The sequence below is a fragment of the Ambystoma mexicanum genome, chromosome 10, assembly GCF_040938575.1.
Source record: "Ambystoma mexicanum isolate Mex_15411 chromosome 10, UKY_AmexF1_1, whole genome shotgun sequence".
NCBI classification, from domain to species: Eukaryota; Metazoa; Chordata; class Amphibia; order Caudata; family Ambystomatidae; genus Ambystoma; species Ambystoma mexicanum.
The window spans coordinates 1,287,990,857-1,288,006,265 of record NC_090932.1 but is presented as its reverse complement, the minus strand read 5'-3'; the positions used below and the strand labels follow the sequence as shown (position 1 = coordinate 1,288,006,265).

The following is a 15,409-nucleotide window of genomic DNA, read 5'->3' as shown; positions in this document are numbered from 1 at the left end:
TCGTCAAGAGACTAATGCCCTCAAGAGGGAATTAATAATATCAAAGGAAAGAACTGATGACCTGGCCAGACAGCTTTTGCAAAGTCAAGCTGGACAAACTCCTCTTCCCGGTTCCGGAGGGAACCCCGCTCCTGTGGTTCCCAGTAACCCTGTGCATATTAATCTACCTGGAAACATGCCGCTGGCCCCACCCGAACGCTTTGCTGGGGACACCAAACGATTTGCCGTATTCATGAATCAGTGTCGTTTGCACTTCCTATGCAGGCCTGGGGCCTTCCCTAATGATCAGACCAAAGTAGCCTTTGTATTGTCATATCTAAGCGGCTGCGTTGCCGATTGGTCAGTTCCACTGGTTACTCAGGATGATCCGATTCTCCATGATTTTCAAGGATTTCAAGCAAGCATGGAAAGGTTATTTGCTCGACACTCTCAGGGGCAGGCTCTGGATGATGAACTTCTATCCCTGCAACAGGGCAATCAGGATCTCCTATCCTACATTGCAACCTTTAATAGACTAATTGTAGAAACTGGGTGGCCAGAGGATAAGAGAATCACGTTATTTTATCGAGGTTTACGTGGAGAACTTAAAGATGTCCTGGCCCAAGTTGTAAATCTGCCCCGAGAATGCACAGAATATATAGACTTAGTGGTCCAATTGGATCACAGACTCCAGAACAGAAAAGCAGATTGGTCCAGGTTTGAGACCCGGGTGTTGGTCAAGACCCACGCTAACCCCAAGGGAGTTGATGTCTCAGAGCCTATGCAAATTGGTGGGGTTAAAGGACCTTTAACTCAAAAGGAACGTGAAAGGAGGCGGCAATTAAAGTTATGTATTTATTGTGGGAACTCTGGACACTTTCTACGAGATTGCCCGGCAAAACCGCCCCGAAAGGCGGTAGGGGCCGCTGATAAAAACCTTGAAGACTCTGTTTCGGGAAACAACTCAGCCCGACAAGCGTAGGGGTCCGCTTGCCGAGCTTGAAAACTAACTCTCAGACCTTGCATTTCATAGTGCCAATGGTTCTCGTAGATCCAGAACAGCCTAAGCAGTTGCATGCAATAAAGGCATACATCGATAGCGGGGCTATTGGAAATTATGTGTGTTAGGCAGAAACCTGTGCAGTTCCCTTGGGGAACACTGCAAAAGATTTAAGACTACAGGTATAGCAGTAAACCCACTTGGTAGCAGTCTATACCACCAAGATTTACCTGGTAGCTGTGGCTGAGCAGTCAGACTTCCCTCAGGAAGAGTTAGGCAGTATGTAAAGTATACACAATATGTACTCAGACACAATAGTACAAGCAAACACTGACAAGAGCTTGGTTTCAAAAGTATATAGTTATTTATTTTAAGAACACATAAGTTGAAAACACTCTAGCAATATATAGTAAAACACTCTGAACACAGTTATATGAAAAACAGCCCCAACCCTTATTCCTTAACTAGACAACTCTTGGTTAACACCACATAATTCAAACAGAGGTGAGTGCTTAACTTTAGATGACACTCTAGTAGGGTTAAAGAAGGGAGGGAAAAAGAGCAGAAATAGGATAAACACACCACTCTAAGGTCAAGAACACTTTTAGTAAGTTCAGGGAAGCACAAAGTCACAGGTGAGCAAAAGTCACTAGGCAGGGCCCACTCTTAGAGCAGACAGAGCGAAAATGTGCCCCAGATCACACAGTTATTAGGGATTCAGAGTCTTGCAAAAGAGTTCGGAAAGAGTTTAGAGAGGCTTAGAAAGTTTAGCTAGGGTGTCCCAGGCGGTCCCAGGTTCGAAAGCCGGGGGCTAAAACTACCCCGTACAGTCGGTGGCAAGGGAAGCCAGGCGGAACACGGTACCTTAAACGGGAAGGATCCTCCAGCGGTGGCAGTTGTTCCAGGCAGTGGCAGCAAGGCTCGACGTCGGTCAGAGAAGAAGAAGATCTCGCTGAAGAGCACTGCCCGGGAAGAAACCAGCCGCGGAGTCCTCCGGTTAAAGGGTTGTACTGACTTTTGCGGTTGTGGTAAAAGTGGGGTATTCCGGTTGCCGGGGTGCTTGGCACTGGCAAGGCGGCCACGAGATACCTCGAAGAAGCGGAAAGAAGGTGAAAACTGTTTGTCCCCACCAGTCAAGGGAAGGAGACACTCCGTTAAGAGCTCTCCTCGGTCGTTGGGAAAAGTGGTGAGACGGTTCAGCAGGGCTCCACCGGTGGTGTCGTCGTAGCAGGTCGGCTCAGCTCTTCCCTCGTCGGATTCTTGGGTCCTGTGGCGACTTCTAAAGTTCCAGTCCCCAAAGCCCTGCTTTTATGCAGCAAACCCCCATTCACCCAGCCTAGCTGTCACTCAAACATGCTAAGTGTTGAGCCGGCCGGCTCACCACTTGGGCCAATCAGGACGGAGTGCGACTTGAGTTACCAAGGTAACTCAGTCCAGGGTGCCTAAATCCCCCTCCACCCCTCCTAAGTACCCCAGACAGAGTGGCACCACTTTGGAGGGCTTCTGTGGAGAAGCCCGCCAAAAGTGGAACAAAGGGCTCCACTTTGGGTCAGAGTTACAGAGGCGAACGCCAACGCCATTTTTGAATCAAGTTTTGGCAAAAAATCCCAACCGGAGTTATAATAATAAATATATAAACCGGCGGTATGTTCGAGGCTACCGTAAATAAATAAATAAATGTAGTAGCCTAAAACAATGGTAAATCCCATAGGAAAATATTCGCGGTTGAATATAAAAAGTAGTTTCCACTGCCACCAGCCAAAGCTCGATTAGGGGGGACGGAGACGTGCCCCCTCGACTAACAGACCCTGGGGCAATCGAATTGCCCCAGCCAGTACGTCCACGATATGATGGTTTGTACTGGTTCTGTTCAGGATTTAAGACTAGTAAAGTCATTGGTGACTTTACATGCCCTGGGAGACAGTAGTCAGTCCCAGGGTATGGAGTCTATGTTGGGGAGTCCCTAGGACACCCCTGGGTTACTGCACGGAGGGTGCTGTGTAACCCACATCATAAAAACACATGTGGCCCTATGGGGTAAAAGACCCCATAGCCCATTCAACACAAGGTAAACCAAAGAAACACACTTCAAACATGCCCAAGAGTGAGGGTAAAAGAGTCTCACTCTTGGCAGGAGAAAAAAAGAAACCCCAGAAATCCAGCAAAGCTGCTGGGGGACTCACTGGGTAGGGAAATTCAGCCTAAACAGAGAATTCTCCCTAACAATGTGGACCGTGAGTTGGTCTCCAGGATTAACCTCCCTCTCCGTCCTAAAACCAGCAAAGACGTCATCACCACAGTAAATGGAACTGAAATTGCCTCTGGACCGGTAACGCATTCCACTACTGAGGTGACTCTTATTGGTCCCGACGGCCATCGGGAGGCAGTTGTGTTTGATGTAATCAAGGCCCCACAGTTTCAAGTTATTCTTGGAATTCCTTGGTTAGAGACACATAATCCTCGAATTGATTGGCGAGCTAAGAGAATAACCTTCCCGGATTGTGCACAAACCTGTTATCCAGAAAACCTGAAGATTAATCTAGCATATGTAACCTCTGCCTCCATGCAATTGCCTCCGGAATACCAAGACTTTCAGGACGTCTTCCAAAAGGAACAGGCCAACACGTTACCTCCTCATCGATCGTATGATTGCCAAATCGATCTGGTGCCCGGTGCACAACCCCCTTGTAGCAGGATTTATGCCCTTACCGAACCTGAGAACCTGCATCTGAGACAATATTTGGATCAATACCTCACCAATGGTTTTATTCGCCCGTCAAAGTCCCCGGCATCCTCGGCTTTGTTCTTCGTGCCTAAAAAGGAAGGCGACCTCAGAACTTGTATCGATTACCGCGCATTGAATCAGATAACGGTTAAAAACCGTTATCCTCTGCCTCTGATCCCTGAACTCCTTGACCAGGTAAAGGACGCTTGCATATACACCAAGTTAGACCTCCGGGGGCATATCATCTGGTGTGAGTAAAAGAAGGCGACGAATGGAAAACGGCCTTCTGTACTAAGTATGGATTATTCAAATACCAGGTAATGCTCTTCGGGTTGTGCAATGCGCCTGCTGCCTTCCAATTCTTCATGAATGATGTCCTTTGGGAACTCATCAATGTTTGTGTTGTCGTCTATATCGATGACATTCTAGTGTACTCTTCTTCGGAATCTGATCACAGAAAACACGTTAGGGCAGTTCTGGAAAAACTGCGCCAACACAAACTATTTGCTAAACTGGAGAAATGTGTTTTCCATACCACAGAAGTTGAGTTTCTCGGTTTCATCCTGACACCCAAAGGAGTCCGAATGGACTCAAGAAAAGTGGATGCCATCCTCAAATGGCCACCACCTAGCTCTGTAAAAGGGGTTCAAAGCATGCTCGGCTTTGCCAATTTCTATCGGAGGTTTATCCCGGAATTTTCACGCATAGTACAACCCATTACTGCACTCTTGAGGAAAAATAAACGTTTTGAATGGTCTGAAGAAGCCGAGCAGGCCTTCCAGGATTTAAAAGCTAAGTTTACCTCTGCACCTATATTGAAACACCCACGTCCAGATCTCCCGTATGTCGTCGAAACTGACGCATCCAGCCCATCCATGGGAGCAGTTCTGTCTCAAAGAGATCCCGAAACCAACCAACTGCATCCCGTAGCATTTTGGTCCAGAAAATTCTCGGCACCAGAGATTAATTATGCAATCACTGACAAAGAACTGTTAGCCATAAAGTCCGCTTTTAAAGCCTGGGGGCATTACCTGCTTGGCGCTCGACATACCATCACAGTGATCACTGATCACCGGAATTTACAGTATTTGAAAACCGCCAAGGCTCAGTCATCACGGCAGCTCCGATGGGCTTTGTTTTTCGCTGAATTTGATTTCGTGATTACCTATCGACCTGGCTGCAAGAACGGCAAAGCAGACGCCTTATCCCGAATTGGAATGGGAGAACCTGATACAAACTCAGAACCAGTACCAATAATTCCTGAACAGAGAATCCTAGGCATGACTTCGTTACAGACGCTTGAAGACATTCAAGTCAGAGTGAAACAACTCCTGGACCCTACAGTCCTACAAGATTGGATACAAAAGGGATCAGACTTTACCATAGATAATGGTTTACCTTATTACCAAGGACGCTTATTCCTGCCACACAAGGATTTACACGAACTAGTTATTTCCGGTTATCATGATACATTAATAGAGGGGCACCCCGGTATTGCCAAGACAATGGAAAAGGTGAAACGACAATTCTGGTGGCCCTCTTGGCGAAAAGATGTTAAATCTTTTGTGATGTCCTGTGGTGTTTGCGCCCAAAATAAAGGTCAAAAGAAAAGACCAGCCGGTCTCCTCCAACCTCTAGACGTACCGCCAGCACCCTGGCACACCCTATCAATGGATTTTATTACGGACCTGCCTCCTTGTTCGGGATACAATACCATTCTGGTAATTGTGGATTTGTTTTCCAAAATGACCCACTTCATTCCTTTGAAAGGTTTACCATCAGCTTCTGTCCTAGCCAAAGAATTCCTCGAAAATATTGTTCGGCTACATGGATTCCCATCTATACTAATCTCTGACCGGGGAAGCCAATTCATTTCCCACTTCTGGCGCAAATGTTGTCAAATGGCACAAATCGACGTAAGATTATCGACCAGTCACCACCTTCAGACCGATGGTCAGACTGAGAGGACAAATCAGACCCTTGAGCAGTACTTACGGTGTATGTTACAGCAATCTGAAAGCAACTGGAAAGACATTCTTTGGATAGCCGAATACGCATATAATAATTCGGTACACTCTGGAACTGGCCATAGTCCTTTTTATACCTTGTTTGGACATCACCCTCAAACCTCGACTCACCTCAGAACCTCGGAGTGCCCGCAGTAGAACATCTGTATTCTACCATTACCCGAGCCTTCAAAGAGGCAACCACGCATTTACAACAAGCCAAGAGAAAATACAAGGAGAATGCTGACCTACATCGGAGTGAAGCACCTCCGTATCAGATTGGGGATCAAGTGTGGTTAGCTACCAGACATTTACCGCTCAAAGGGCCCCGAACTTTTAACCCAAAATATCTGGGACCTTATTCTATTACGGCAATAATTAACCCAGTAGCGGTTAAACTTGATTTACCAGCTAATATGCGAATTCACCTTGTTTTTCATGTGTCACTTCTGAAACCAGTGGTACCCGGAACCCGACTACTCAAACCTCCAGAACCTATTCAAATAGATGGGGAACCCGAATTCGAAGTGAGGAACATTTTAGATTCAAAATGTTTAGGTCAAAGCTTTTCTACCTAATTGATTGGAAGGGGTACGGACCTCAGGAGAGGTTGTGGGAACCCAGTGACCATGTGCATGCATCTCAATTAGTCAGGAAATTCCACCGACTCTTCCCAGACAAACCAAAACCCCCGGAGGGAACAACCTTGGGAGGGGCCTTGGGGGGGGTCGGGGGGGGGTGCTGTCACGATGCCCGCTCCTGGGGAGCCGGCTCAGGCCCTGCGTCCCCGAAAGCGGACATCAAGTCCCCGGGGAAGGTCCCAGCAACCCCTTATAGGGGCCCTTTGAACAGTGTCCTGGCGCCTATGGCGCCAGGCTCATAGAAAACGTCAGTCCTGGCACCATAGGTGCCAGGCTCATTATGAAAGTGTTTGGGTGCACTTACCTGATGCAGACCATGCTGCAGAACCCCGGCCTCCTTGATGCCTGAAAGGAACTACTTTACCTGTGGGACTCATTTACCACCCGGGCGTGGTCGGGGAAGGATACATACCTGATTGGAGGAAGGACACATTTTAGGAACTTCTTCCAAGGCTATTTAAACCACACCCGATCAGCCAAACGTGCTTTGCGTTGTTCTGCATCTAGCAGCTGGACGCTCACCGTGTCTGCTCCTGCATCCTGACTTCTGCCACGCCTGCCAGCATCCTGAATCACCTGCAAAGGAAGGGAACAAGAGAACAGAAGAAGGAAAAGGCCTTACCTGCTAAATCTGCATCCCGGAGACATTTCGCCGACGATCCTGAAAAGGAAGACATTTATTTTTAAAAGCACATCACATCGATCGCTGCAGCGCCTGATTCTACTCACCTTACAGGGCGCTTCCATGTTCTGCAGCGACCATCCGGATTCACAGTCGCGCCCCAGCGCCTAGGGAGAAAAAGACAATAACGAAGGTGAGAGAAAGAAGGGAAAAGGGAAGCTAAATCTCCATGTTAAGACTTACCTGCTGGGTCATTCCCTTTTCGTTTCGGGTCCGCGCCGCATCCAGGCATTTTCGGACCCTGGCCCCTAAGGGGAAAAAGACATCAGCGTTAATGAGCGAATGAAAAGACATTACCAAGACGCTCATTAAAGACTTACCTGATTTCCACAAGGATTTCACCTCTCATCTCGGGTCGGTGCCTGTTCCCCGGCATTCCGTACCCCAGCCCCTATGGGGAAAAAGACACTAGCATTAGAACATTAATGCATGGACACAAGGGGAACCACTTATCAAAAACTTACCTGGAAGCCAAGCAAGTTTGGTTCTCACCAATCCGAAAATCCAGTGAAGTAACTGGATACCAATGCGCCCCTGCATCAGAAGCACGATGGAGAGCTCGTCCTTCCAGACCCTAAGGTGAGACGCTACGGGGAAGCACAGAAGGGTTTTGAGGAGGGTGAGAGGGGTAAGTGGGAGGCCGATTGCATTACCCCACAGACAGTTAACCCCCTATTTTCACCTACAGAAGGATACTTCTGCGAGTCAGACAAGCCAGATTTGGGGCCCGGTCCAGTCCGTCTCCCGACCCCTGTGCATCACCTTAGACGAGGTCACAACAGCGCGAACCAGGCCAGCGCCTCCGTGGGAGTCAGGTGAGCGTTACATTTCCATAATCTCCAGAAAGCGGAAGGAGGATCTGGGTATCATCTGCATAGTTAGTGTAGGTGATACCAAGATGATCCTGATCATCGAAAAGGGGCTTGGTAAATATGTTATACAGTGTAGGGGAGACACAGGGGCCCTGAGGTCCGCCACAGGTGATGGGTATGGATAGGGTATTGGATAGACCAGATGTCACCTACACTAATTATGCAGATGACACACAGATCCTCATACCCTTGTCGGGCAACTTCGAGACTGACTCAGCCTTGGTGAACAAAATATACACCCTCATTCAGGCATGGTTGGCATCCCATGGCCTCTGCCTGAATGACAAAAAAACGGAATTACTAATCTTAGGTTCTGAAGCTAATATCCAAAAACTCAGCCCAAACTACACATCCTTCAACATTGATAACAACCCTATCAAGGTGATGTCTGTAGTTAAAAGTTTAGGATTCTACTTAGACTCCTCTCTCACTCTTAAAAAGCAAGTCAATTCCCTTGCCTCATCCACAACGTACACTTTCAAACTCATCAGAGCTTCCAGACCATACCGCTCGAGAACAAGCTGCACCACACTAGCCAACGCTCTTATCATGTCAAGATTAGATTACTGTAATGCCCTGTACTCGGGAGCCAACAAATACATTACAGACAAAATCCAAAGACTGCAGAATAACGCCCTGAGGGCAGCATTGAACATCCCTTAAAGAGAGCATATTACCAAATTCAGGAAGGAGGTTAACTGGCTGAAAATAACAGACAGAATTATCCTCAAAACAGCATCCCTCACCTCCAAATGCCTGAATAACCTAGCACCCCCATACCTTATGGATAAAATTACCAGTAGAACAGCTACCCGCCCTACGAGATCTGCTAACTCATTTATGTTAGAGATTCCTAGGTTCAAATGCTCGACAGCAGGAGGAACCAGTTTCCCTGTTAAAGCGGCACAATGTTGGAACAAATTACCAGTTGACCTCAGACTAGTACAACCCTACCCTATATTCAGACATAAGATACTCAATTTGCTACACACTAATGACACCTAACTGCCGAACTACACTTCTACCTCTCCAGCCCCTACACGACCCTTTGTTCCCTCAAACTACACTGTAGATTGGTTAACTGTACAAGCATGGTCGTCTGTTCTGTCATATTTGCATGCACCATGGATACACGTTAACGTAGACATGTTAGGTTGTATATACATATTTGTATATGTATGTGTGCATATATTGTTACTCATGATAATGCCTCCTTGACTTACCAAGACCATTGCTTCGTATTTAATGTATCTTGTACCTGTATTTTTGCTCCTACTGCAATCACTGCTCTATGTATTGCTACCTTGTACTGTAGCTAAGTTTTAAGATTTCTTGTTTCTGTTGAGCCATTCTACATAAGGGCTTGGTGCGCATTACCAAACAAACAAACAAGAACAAGGGCGTTACGGGGGGAAGGAACACCATAACTCCCAACAAAACCCGACCTCCACACCCCCGAACCATAGGGCTTGTTGGAGTACACCCCCCTCTCCCACCCACCTGAAGAAGAAAGGAAACAAGTGGCCCCAACGCAAAGAGATGCCTAAAGCCACAGGGAAGCAGACGGTGCTTCCCACAGCAGATATTAAAGCCTTAATGTTGTTCCAGGAGGGAGGCAAGAAACTTGGCACCTAGGTCACAGCTCAGGTCCATGCAGCAAAATGAGGTTGTGTAAAGGAATCAAGCCCTGGCCACCAAAGGAGACATACAGCAACTCATCTCCTACCTAACAAAAGAAATAAAAAACAGCACAACAGAAATAACGAAATCCATGGCAGAATCTTTAACCATGTAATGGCCACACCCCTAGCTACCATGGCACAAGGTTTCTCTTTTATCCATCAAGGGACATCTAGTAGGCCAGTGTCTATTGTGTGGTAGGGAAATACCTCCTAGAATAGGGACAGTGAGGCATTTTCCAACAACTTTATTAGTTAATGGAAGTCTATAACCAATACCATGAGTCCTCTTTGTCTGCGTCTCATTCCTGGTTCCTCACAACTGAGATGAGTTATTTGTGTTTTATTATACTTGTCTGTGATCTTCTCGTGCATCCCCTGCCCCTGTTACCTTCGCTCTCACCCGGGAAAGTCTTTGGGGGTCTTATGGGTCCGTTAACAGTTTTGTGTCTCCACCACACTATTCAGACGACTTCCTCTGTGCGTCTCTCATTCTCTCATTGCGCCTTCTCTCGGTTATTCAGAGTCTCAACAGGAAGCCGGTCTGCTTGCTGCAGCTTCCCTGTGATAGGTCCCGCCACCACCAATTCTCAAACCGCATTTGACCCATCCTTTCTCATGCTCTCCGTTATGCTGGCTTTTCAGCATTCTTTCTGCTGCCTTCCAGCAAATTTGGATTTCACAGGCTCTCCGTCCTCCCGCGGCTCTGTATCTCTGACTCCTGGAACAATGTTTAAAAATTGGTGACAAAGCAGGCGCTCTGTTGCCAGTCAAGTTTTCCTGCATTAGCTTCTCAGAGCGCCTGCCTTGCCAACTTTTAAACATTGTTCCAGGAGTCCCGGGCTCAAAGGCAGCAGCAGCAGGGCCATCATGCCTTACAATGGAGAGCCACAACCATGGCTTACCCCCTGCCCCCATCAAGGGGAAGATTTGTGCTATGGAAGGGGTTGTTTCCAGTCACCTGTCAGTAAAATCAAGTGCGAAAAATACAAGTACCAGAATCCTTAGAGTCAATTAACTTGCCACACCTGAAAAGGAAATGAAGACACGCCTGAAAAAGCAAAGAAACACATCCTCCCTGAAGATTGATGGAGTCATGAAAACGTGTGTTTGGAGGAGAAGCTAATGCAGGAAAACTTGACTGGCAACAGAGCGCCTGCCTTGTCAACAATTTGTATACCTTTTATTAGATACCTGACTGCCCTGGTAAGAGCTAGCTGTGATTGCTTGCCATTAATGACACCCAGTGCATAGAGCTGGAAGACTCCTCAGCAGCTCTTATTTTTCATAAAGTGAAGTTTTGGCTCATGGAGGAGCTGCATTGAAGTGGCTAAGCTTCTCAAATTGGGAGCTGAAGGGCATGACGTCTAATCATTGCTTCGACACTTGACCAAATAACTTGTGATTTCTTGTTTCCCTCCCCATTGATTTTATGTCCCAGTACCTCAATTTTTAAACGTGCAATGCCATTTACATAGGCAGAAACCCACAATGTAAAGTGATATCCTAGTCCTGCTTTGTGTAATCTTGTCTTAATCCCACTGCATCCATCCTGCTATTCCTGAGTACCAAATATTTTAAATGCTTCTGCTACAATTATGGTTTTCTGAAGCACTCTTGCTCAATGGGGCAAGTTTCACGCAATATAAATTGCTAAAAAAGATAGCCTTGTAGGCTACATTGAAATTGAGTTGCAAATGTAGCACATTTAGATGTATATCTGAAGTTAAAATGGAAATAACTGAATTGTAAGACTCTGGAGGTTTTCCATGTAATCTTTGTATACCAGGGTGAGGTCCTCCTGCTATTCCTCTTGGTGGGATTGGTGCTGTGATTCTGATAATCCAGTCCCGGATGAAACACATTCAGCAATATTGGAGAAAGGTTAATGTGCCTGTCTTCCCTCATTGATGGCCTCCTTTAGTCTAGAATGTACCACTCCTATCTACCATGACACAAGGTGTCTCTCTTTTATCCTAGTAGGCTAGTATCTATTGTGTGTTCACAATTCGCTCTCTGCATCACACCTTTTCCAGAGAACGCTGTTCCCCCTCTTGAATTATGTTAAGATAGTTGGCTTTGTTTTGCGTTGTGTGCTGCCAAGGGAGGCTTTTTGGGCAATACTGTGCCACGTCCAAATAATTTTTGTAGGAAGAACACTTTATTTCGTCCTATGTTTCCTTCAGCCAATTCACAAATCTCATGTCTTGCTTCTAGCTTACAGATGGCCATGTGGAGAAGACTATCCCATTCCAGAAGGAAGATGATGGAGATATCACATATTATAATTAACCAGACTTGTCTTCAACCAATATTAGAGAGAAGGTACAGTTATGAATTTTGCCATTGCAGTTCCAACTGGTAGACACACAACTAGCATATAGCCATTAGAGCAAGACAGTTATGGTTGCTTGCACTGAAAGGTGGTGCTGTGACGACTACGTAAAGCAGGTTTTACACAACTCTGATACTTCTCTGAGGAAAGGCAATGTAGTACTAGGATATCTGCTGGGCACAGTTACTGCTCTTACCACTTACAGTGCGCAAAGAACTGTACTTAACACTAACACAGGAGGCACTGCAATAACTGCATTAGGTGCCTACCAAGGTAGAATGGAAAGGGGCAATATTATAGGGTTGGGCCTCTGGCTTTAGAGGCTGGTCAAAATACTGCAGAGGGCACTTACTTCAATGCATAACCATGGAATAAGGACTGCTCTGGTACAGCACTGCTGACATTAATTACCATTGCCAGTGTAGGAATAGAAAGTGGTGTGTGTGAGCGCTGTAGTGCAACTGCAGATGTGTGGGTGTGGTGGTGGTACTTAGCACTGCCTCAAAACATTACTGTTACAGGTCAGACAGTGGTGCTGTTAGCTGTCTCTTACACCAGAGTGAATATGGGCAGCAGCTGATAGTTCAGGTAAAGTTGCCTGTGACTTGCACTTAACTCCAAAACAAAATGTAAGATGTTGTTAGGGTGTTTATGAATGCCATAACATGTTGCATAATAGTTGATTTTGTTTCTTTTAGCAATGAGAATATCCATACGTTTGTAGAAGCATTTTTAGAGATCTTCACCACACTGTTGCAGGAAAGGAGGTGAGTCCTCCAAAAGGCTTTTTGCTGTGGCTGCCAAGGTCTGTTCTGTATGATATGGTTAAATGTTCTGTATGCTCTTGCAAGGCCACGGTCAGGTAGGTGGCTTTGTAACTCAAAGAACAGTGGTTGGCTCTTGGATACAGGGGAGATGCAGTTAACCCTATGGTCCTACCATTATAGTTTAAATGTAGGGGAGAGATGTGTCTCTGTATGTCTGTGGGAAACTAAGAACTGTGGGCGAACAAGTGGTCCTGGGAGCTGTGAATGTCTTAGGCCAGAGGTAGGTCTGTGGTTCCCAGGGTCTATGACGCCCGGTGTGGGTGAAGAGGTGTATGGGGGGTGGATGTGGTGGTTGACTGTAACTCTAGGTGTTTGTATTTACCTTGAGGCTCTCAAAGTTTTAGGTAACACTTTAGGGATTATGGATAGTTGATAAATTGATACATACACCTCTTATCATGCAATTGTTGCATCCAAAGGTAATTGCCTGACTTTAGGTCTTATGGGTCAATGAGTGAATGTGTGACTTTAAAGTCTGAGTGTCTGTTTGTCCCTTCTATACAAGGTACTGTTGGGCTAAGCTGAATGTTCTTGTCTCTGGGGTCATAGTTAACGCTTGGTCCTAGCATTTGTGTGTGAACATGGCACTAAGGGTTTTGCTTGACTCGAGTGTGGAGACCTTGAGTAATTCTTAGTAATTGGGGTCTGCATGGCTCTGAAGTCTGTGAGGTTCCCTGTACGCCCAGGTGTGTGCAGCTTACTTTAAGCATAAGTCTTCTTTAGACAACTCTTTAGTGGAATGTATTGTTTTTGTACTCGTGTTTATAGGTTTATCAAAGACTATGATGAAATGTTCCCTGTGGATGAGGACATAAGTTTACTTCAGCAGGCATCATCTGCTCTGTATCCTTTTCAAATCTTATCCGGAATATACCATGACCATCCCAAATGTTTGTTAAATGATATCCCAGGGCCCCCAGATAAAGGTAAGGCCTTGCAGATACTCTAGGAGTCTGTTTGTGAATGGGGGAAATGTAGGTTCTCCCCACAAACATACTAGAAGCAAATAGTTAAGTCATGTATGCCAACACTCCTTTCAGTGGGTATTCAAGACTCCTTGATGTAGATCCTCTGAGCGCTTGTGAACATAGTACTGGGGCAGATTTTTAAAAGACTGCAGGACTTCTTTCGTGGGGCAGAACTACAAATGGTTCCCATATTAATTACTTAGGGCAGTTCTTCAAATGGATCCTGGATAGATACAAAAAGTAAATATTCAAAGGTCTCAAAAACTGATTTCCTGAGGCAGGATTTCAGTGTACTCCTTCATCTCATGGATTTGACTTCATACTGATGGGCAATCGTCTGTACAGATTTGGGACATTATTGTTTTTGCACAGAAAGAGCACACATAAATAGTACAAGTTGGGATAATTTGACAGCCCTTTTCCGGTTTCAGTGACTAAGGTGAAGAACTTTGGAGTGTTTCTTTCTGCCTCCCTTTCCATGAATGATCAAATCTCTGCAGTGTGCAAAACAGGTCATATTCACCTAAAAACACTAAAAACGTGCTCCGCCTGATACCGGCTACCCTTCGTCCTGCGGTGGTTGCAGCCATGGTGCTCAGCCGGTTGGCTTACTGTAACGCCTTGTACCTGGTGCAGCCCAAGGGTTTGATCCACCAGCTGCATCGTCTTCAAAATCTGTCCGGCCGGGCAGAAACAGGGTCTCCTTATGGGGCTCATATCACTCTGGTACTGCACGCTCTCCATTGCCTACCGGTGGCACAGCGTATCAAGTTTAAGTAATTGTGCATTGTCCATCAGGCCCTGTATGGAATTGGTGCTGAACACCTGTAGGACAAATGTATCCGATATATGCCAGCCCATCATGTGCGCTCTGCCACAGCGGGTTTGTTATGTGTGCCCACTTTTCGCTGTTCGCGTATTGGTGGACGGGCCATCTCAGTCGCTGCTGCTCAAATTTGGAACGACCTGCCGCTGACAATAACGTCTGCCAAATCATCTGGCCTTTAGAAGGGCTCTCAAGATTTTTCTTTTTTAGTCTACAGTTAAGCCCGGCCGCGGAGTAAAGGGCGGTGCGTCCTGTGTAAGCGAGAACTGTTTTGCTGCTGTTGGCTCTGTTGGACTGCTTGAGCCTTGAGCCCTTGAAGCCTGTCCGAGAACCACTAGGAGAACCAGAAGGTCGCCTTTTTATAATTTGCCAACTCGTGCAACCCTCGCTGCGCTGTGGAATAACTGCCTGCCACTTTAAGGATCGTGGTACTGAAGAAACGCCCCCCGGGATTCCAGAAAGTAAAATACAGAGCATCGAGCCCTTGTGGCGTTAAGCCCAGCCGCGGAGTAAAGGTAAGCGAGAACTGTTTTGCTGCTGTTTGGCTCTGAGGTGCGTTGGCAGTTGCATCTACTCTATGCTTCCTGAAATACCACTAGTGTGACAACGTGTACTCAGTCGACTGGTTGTAGGCTTCGTGCTTTGTGTACAGTTAACAGGATAATTACAATAACCCAAAAAAAAAAACTTACCTGTTTTATCTGCATTTTTGAAACTGTCCGTAAAAACAAAGGTGAAGATTGCTCTTGTTAAAGTCCAATTTTCGTTTACTGTGTGTTGATATCTTCAGTGCTACTAGCTACTTGACATTTATTGCTTGACCACGATTTTTGACGGGTATATATCCGGCAACCTGCCCAACAACATGC

At 46.2% G+C, this 15,409-nt stretch overlaps 1 protein-coding gene across 3 annotated transcripts in view; it reads left to right on the top strand.

Moving 5' to 3' along the window:
* Positions 1-15,409, top strand: part of ASCC2 (activating signal cointegrator 1 complex subunit 2) — a 1,015,237-nt gene that overhangs the window by 569,356 nt on the left and 430,472 nt on the right. For all 3 annotated transcript variants that reach the window (XM_069619287.1, XM_069619286.1, XM_069619285.1), the window contains 3 exons: positions 11,802-11,909; positions 12,618-12,686; positions 13,515-13,587. In XM_069619287.1, coding sequence (XP_069475388.1) covers positions 11,802-11,909; positions 12,618-12,686; positions 13,515-13,587 — 250 coding nt within the window. The remainder of the gene's footprint in view (positions 1-11,801; positions 11,910-12,617; positions 12,687-13,514; positions 13,588-15,409) is intronic.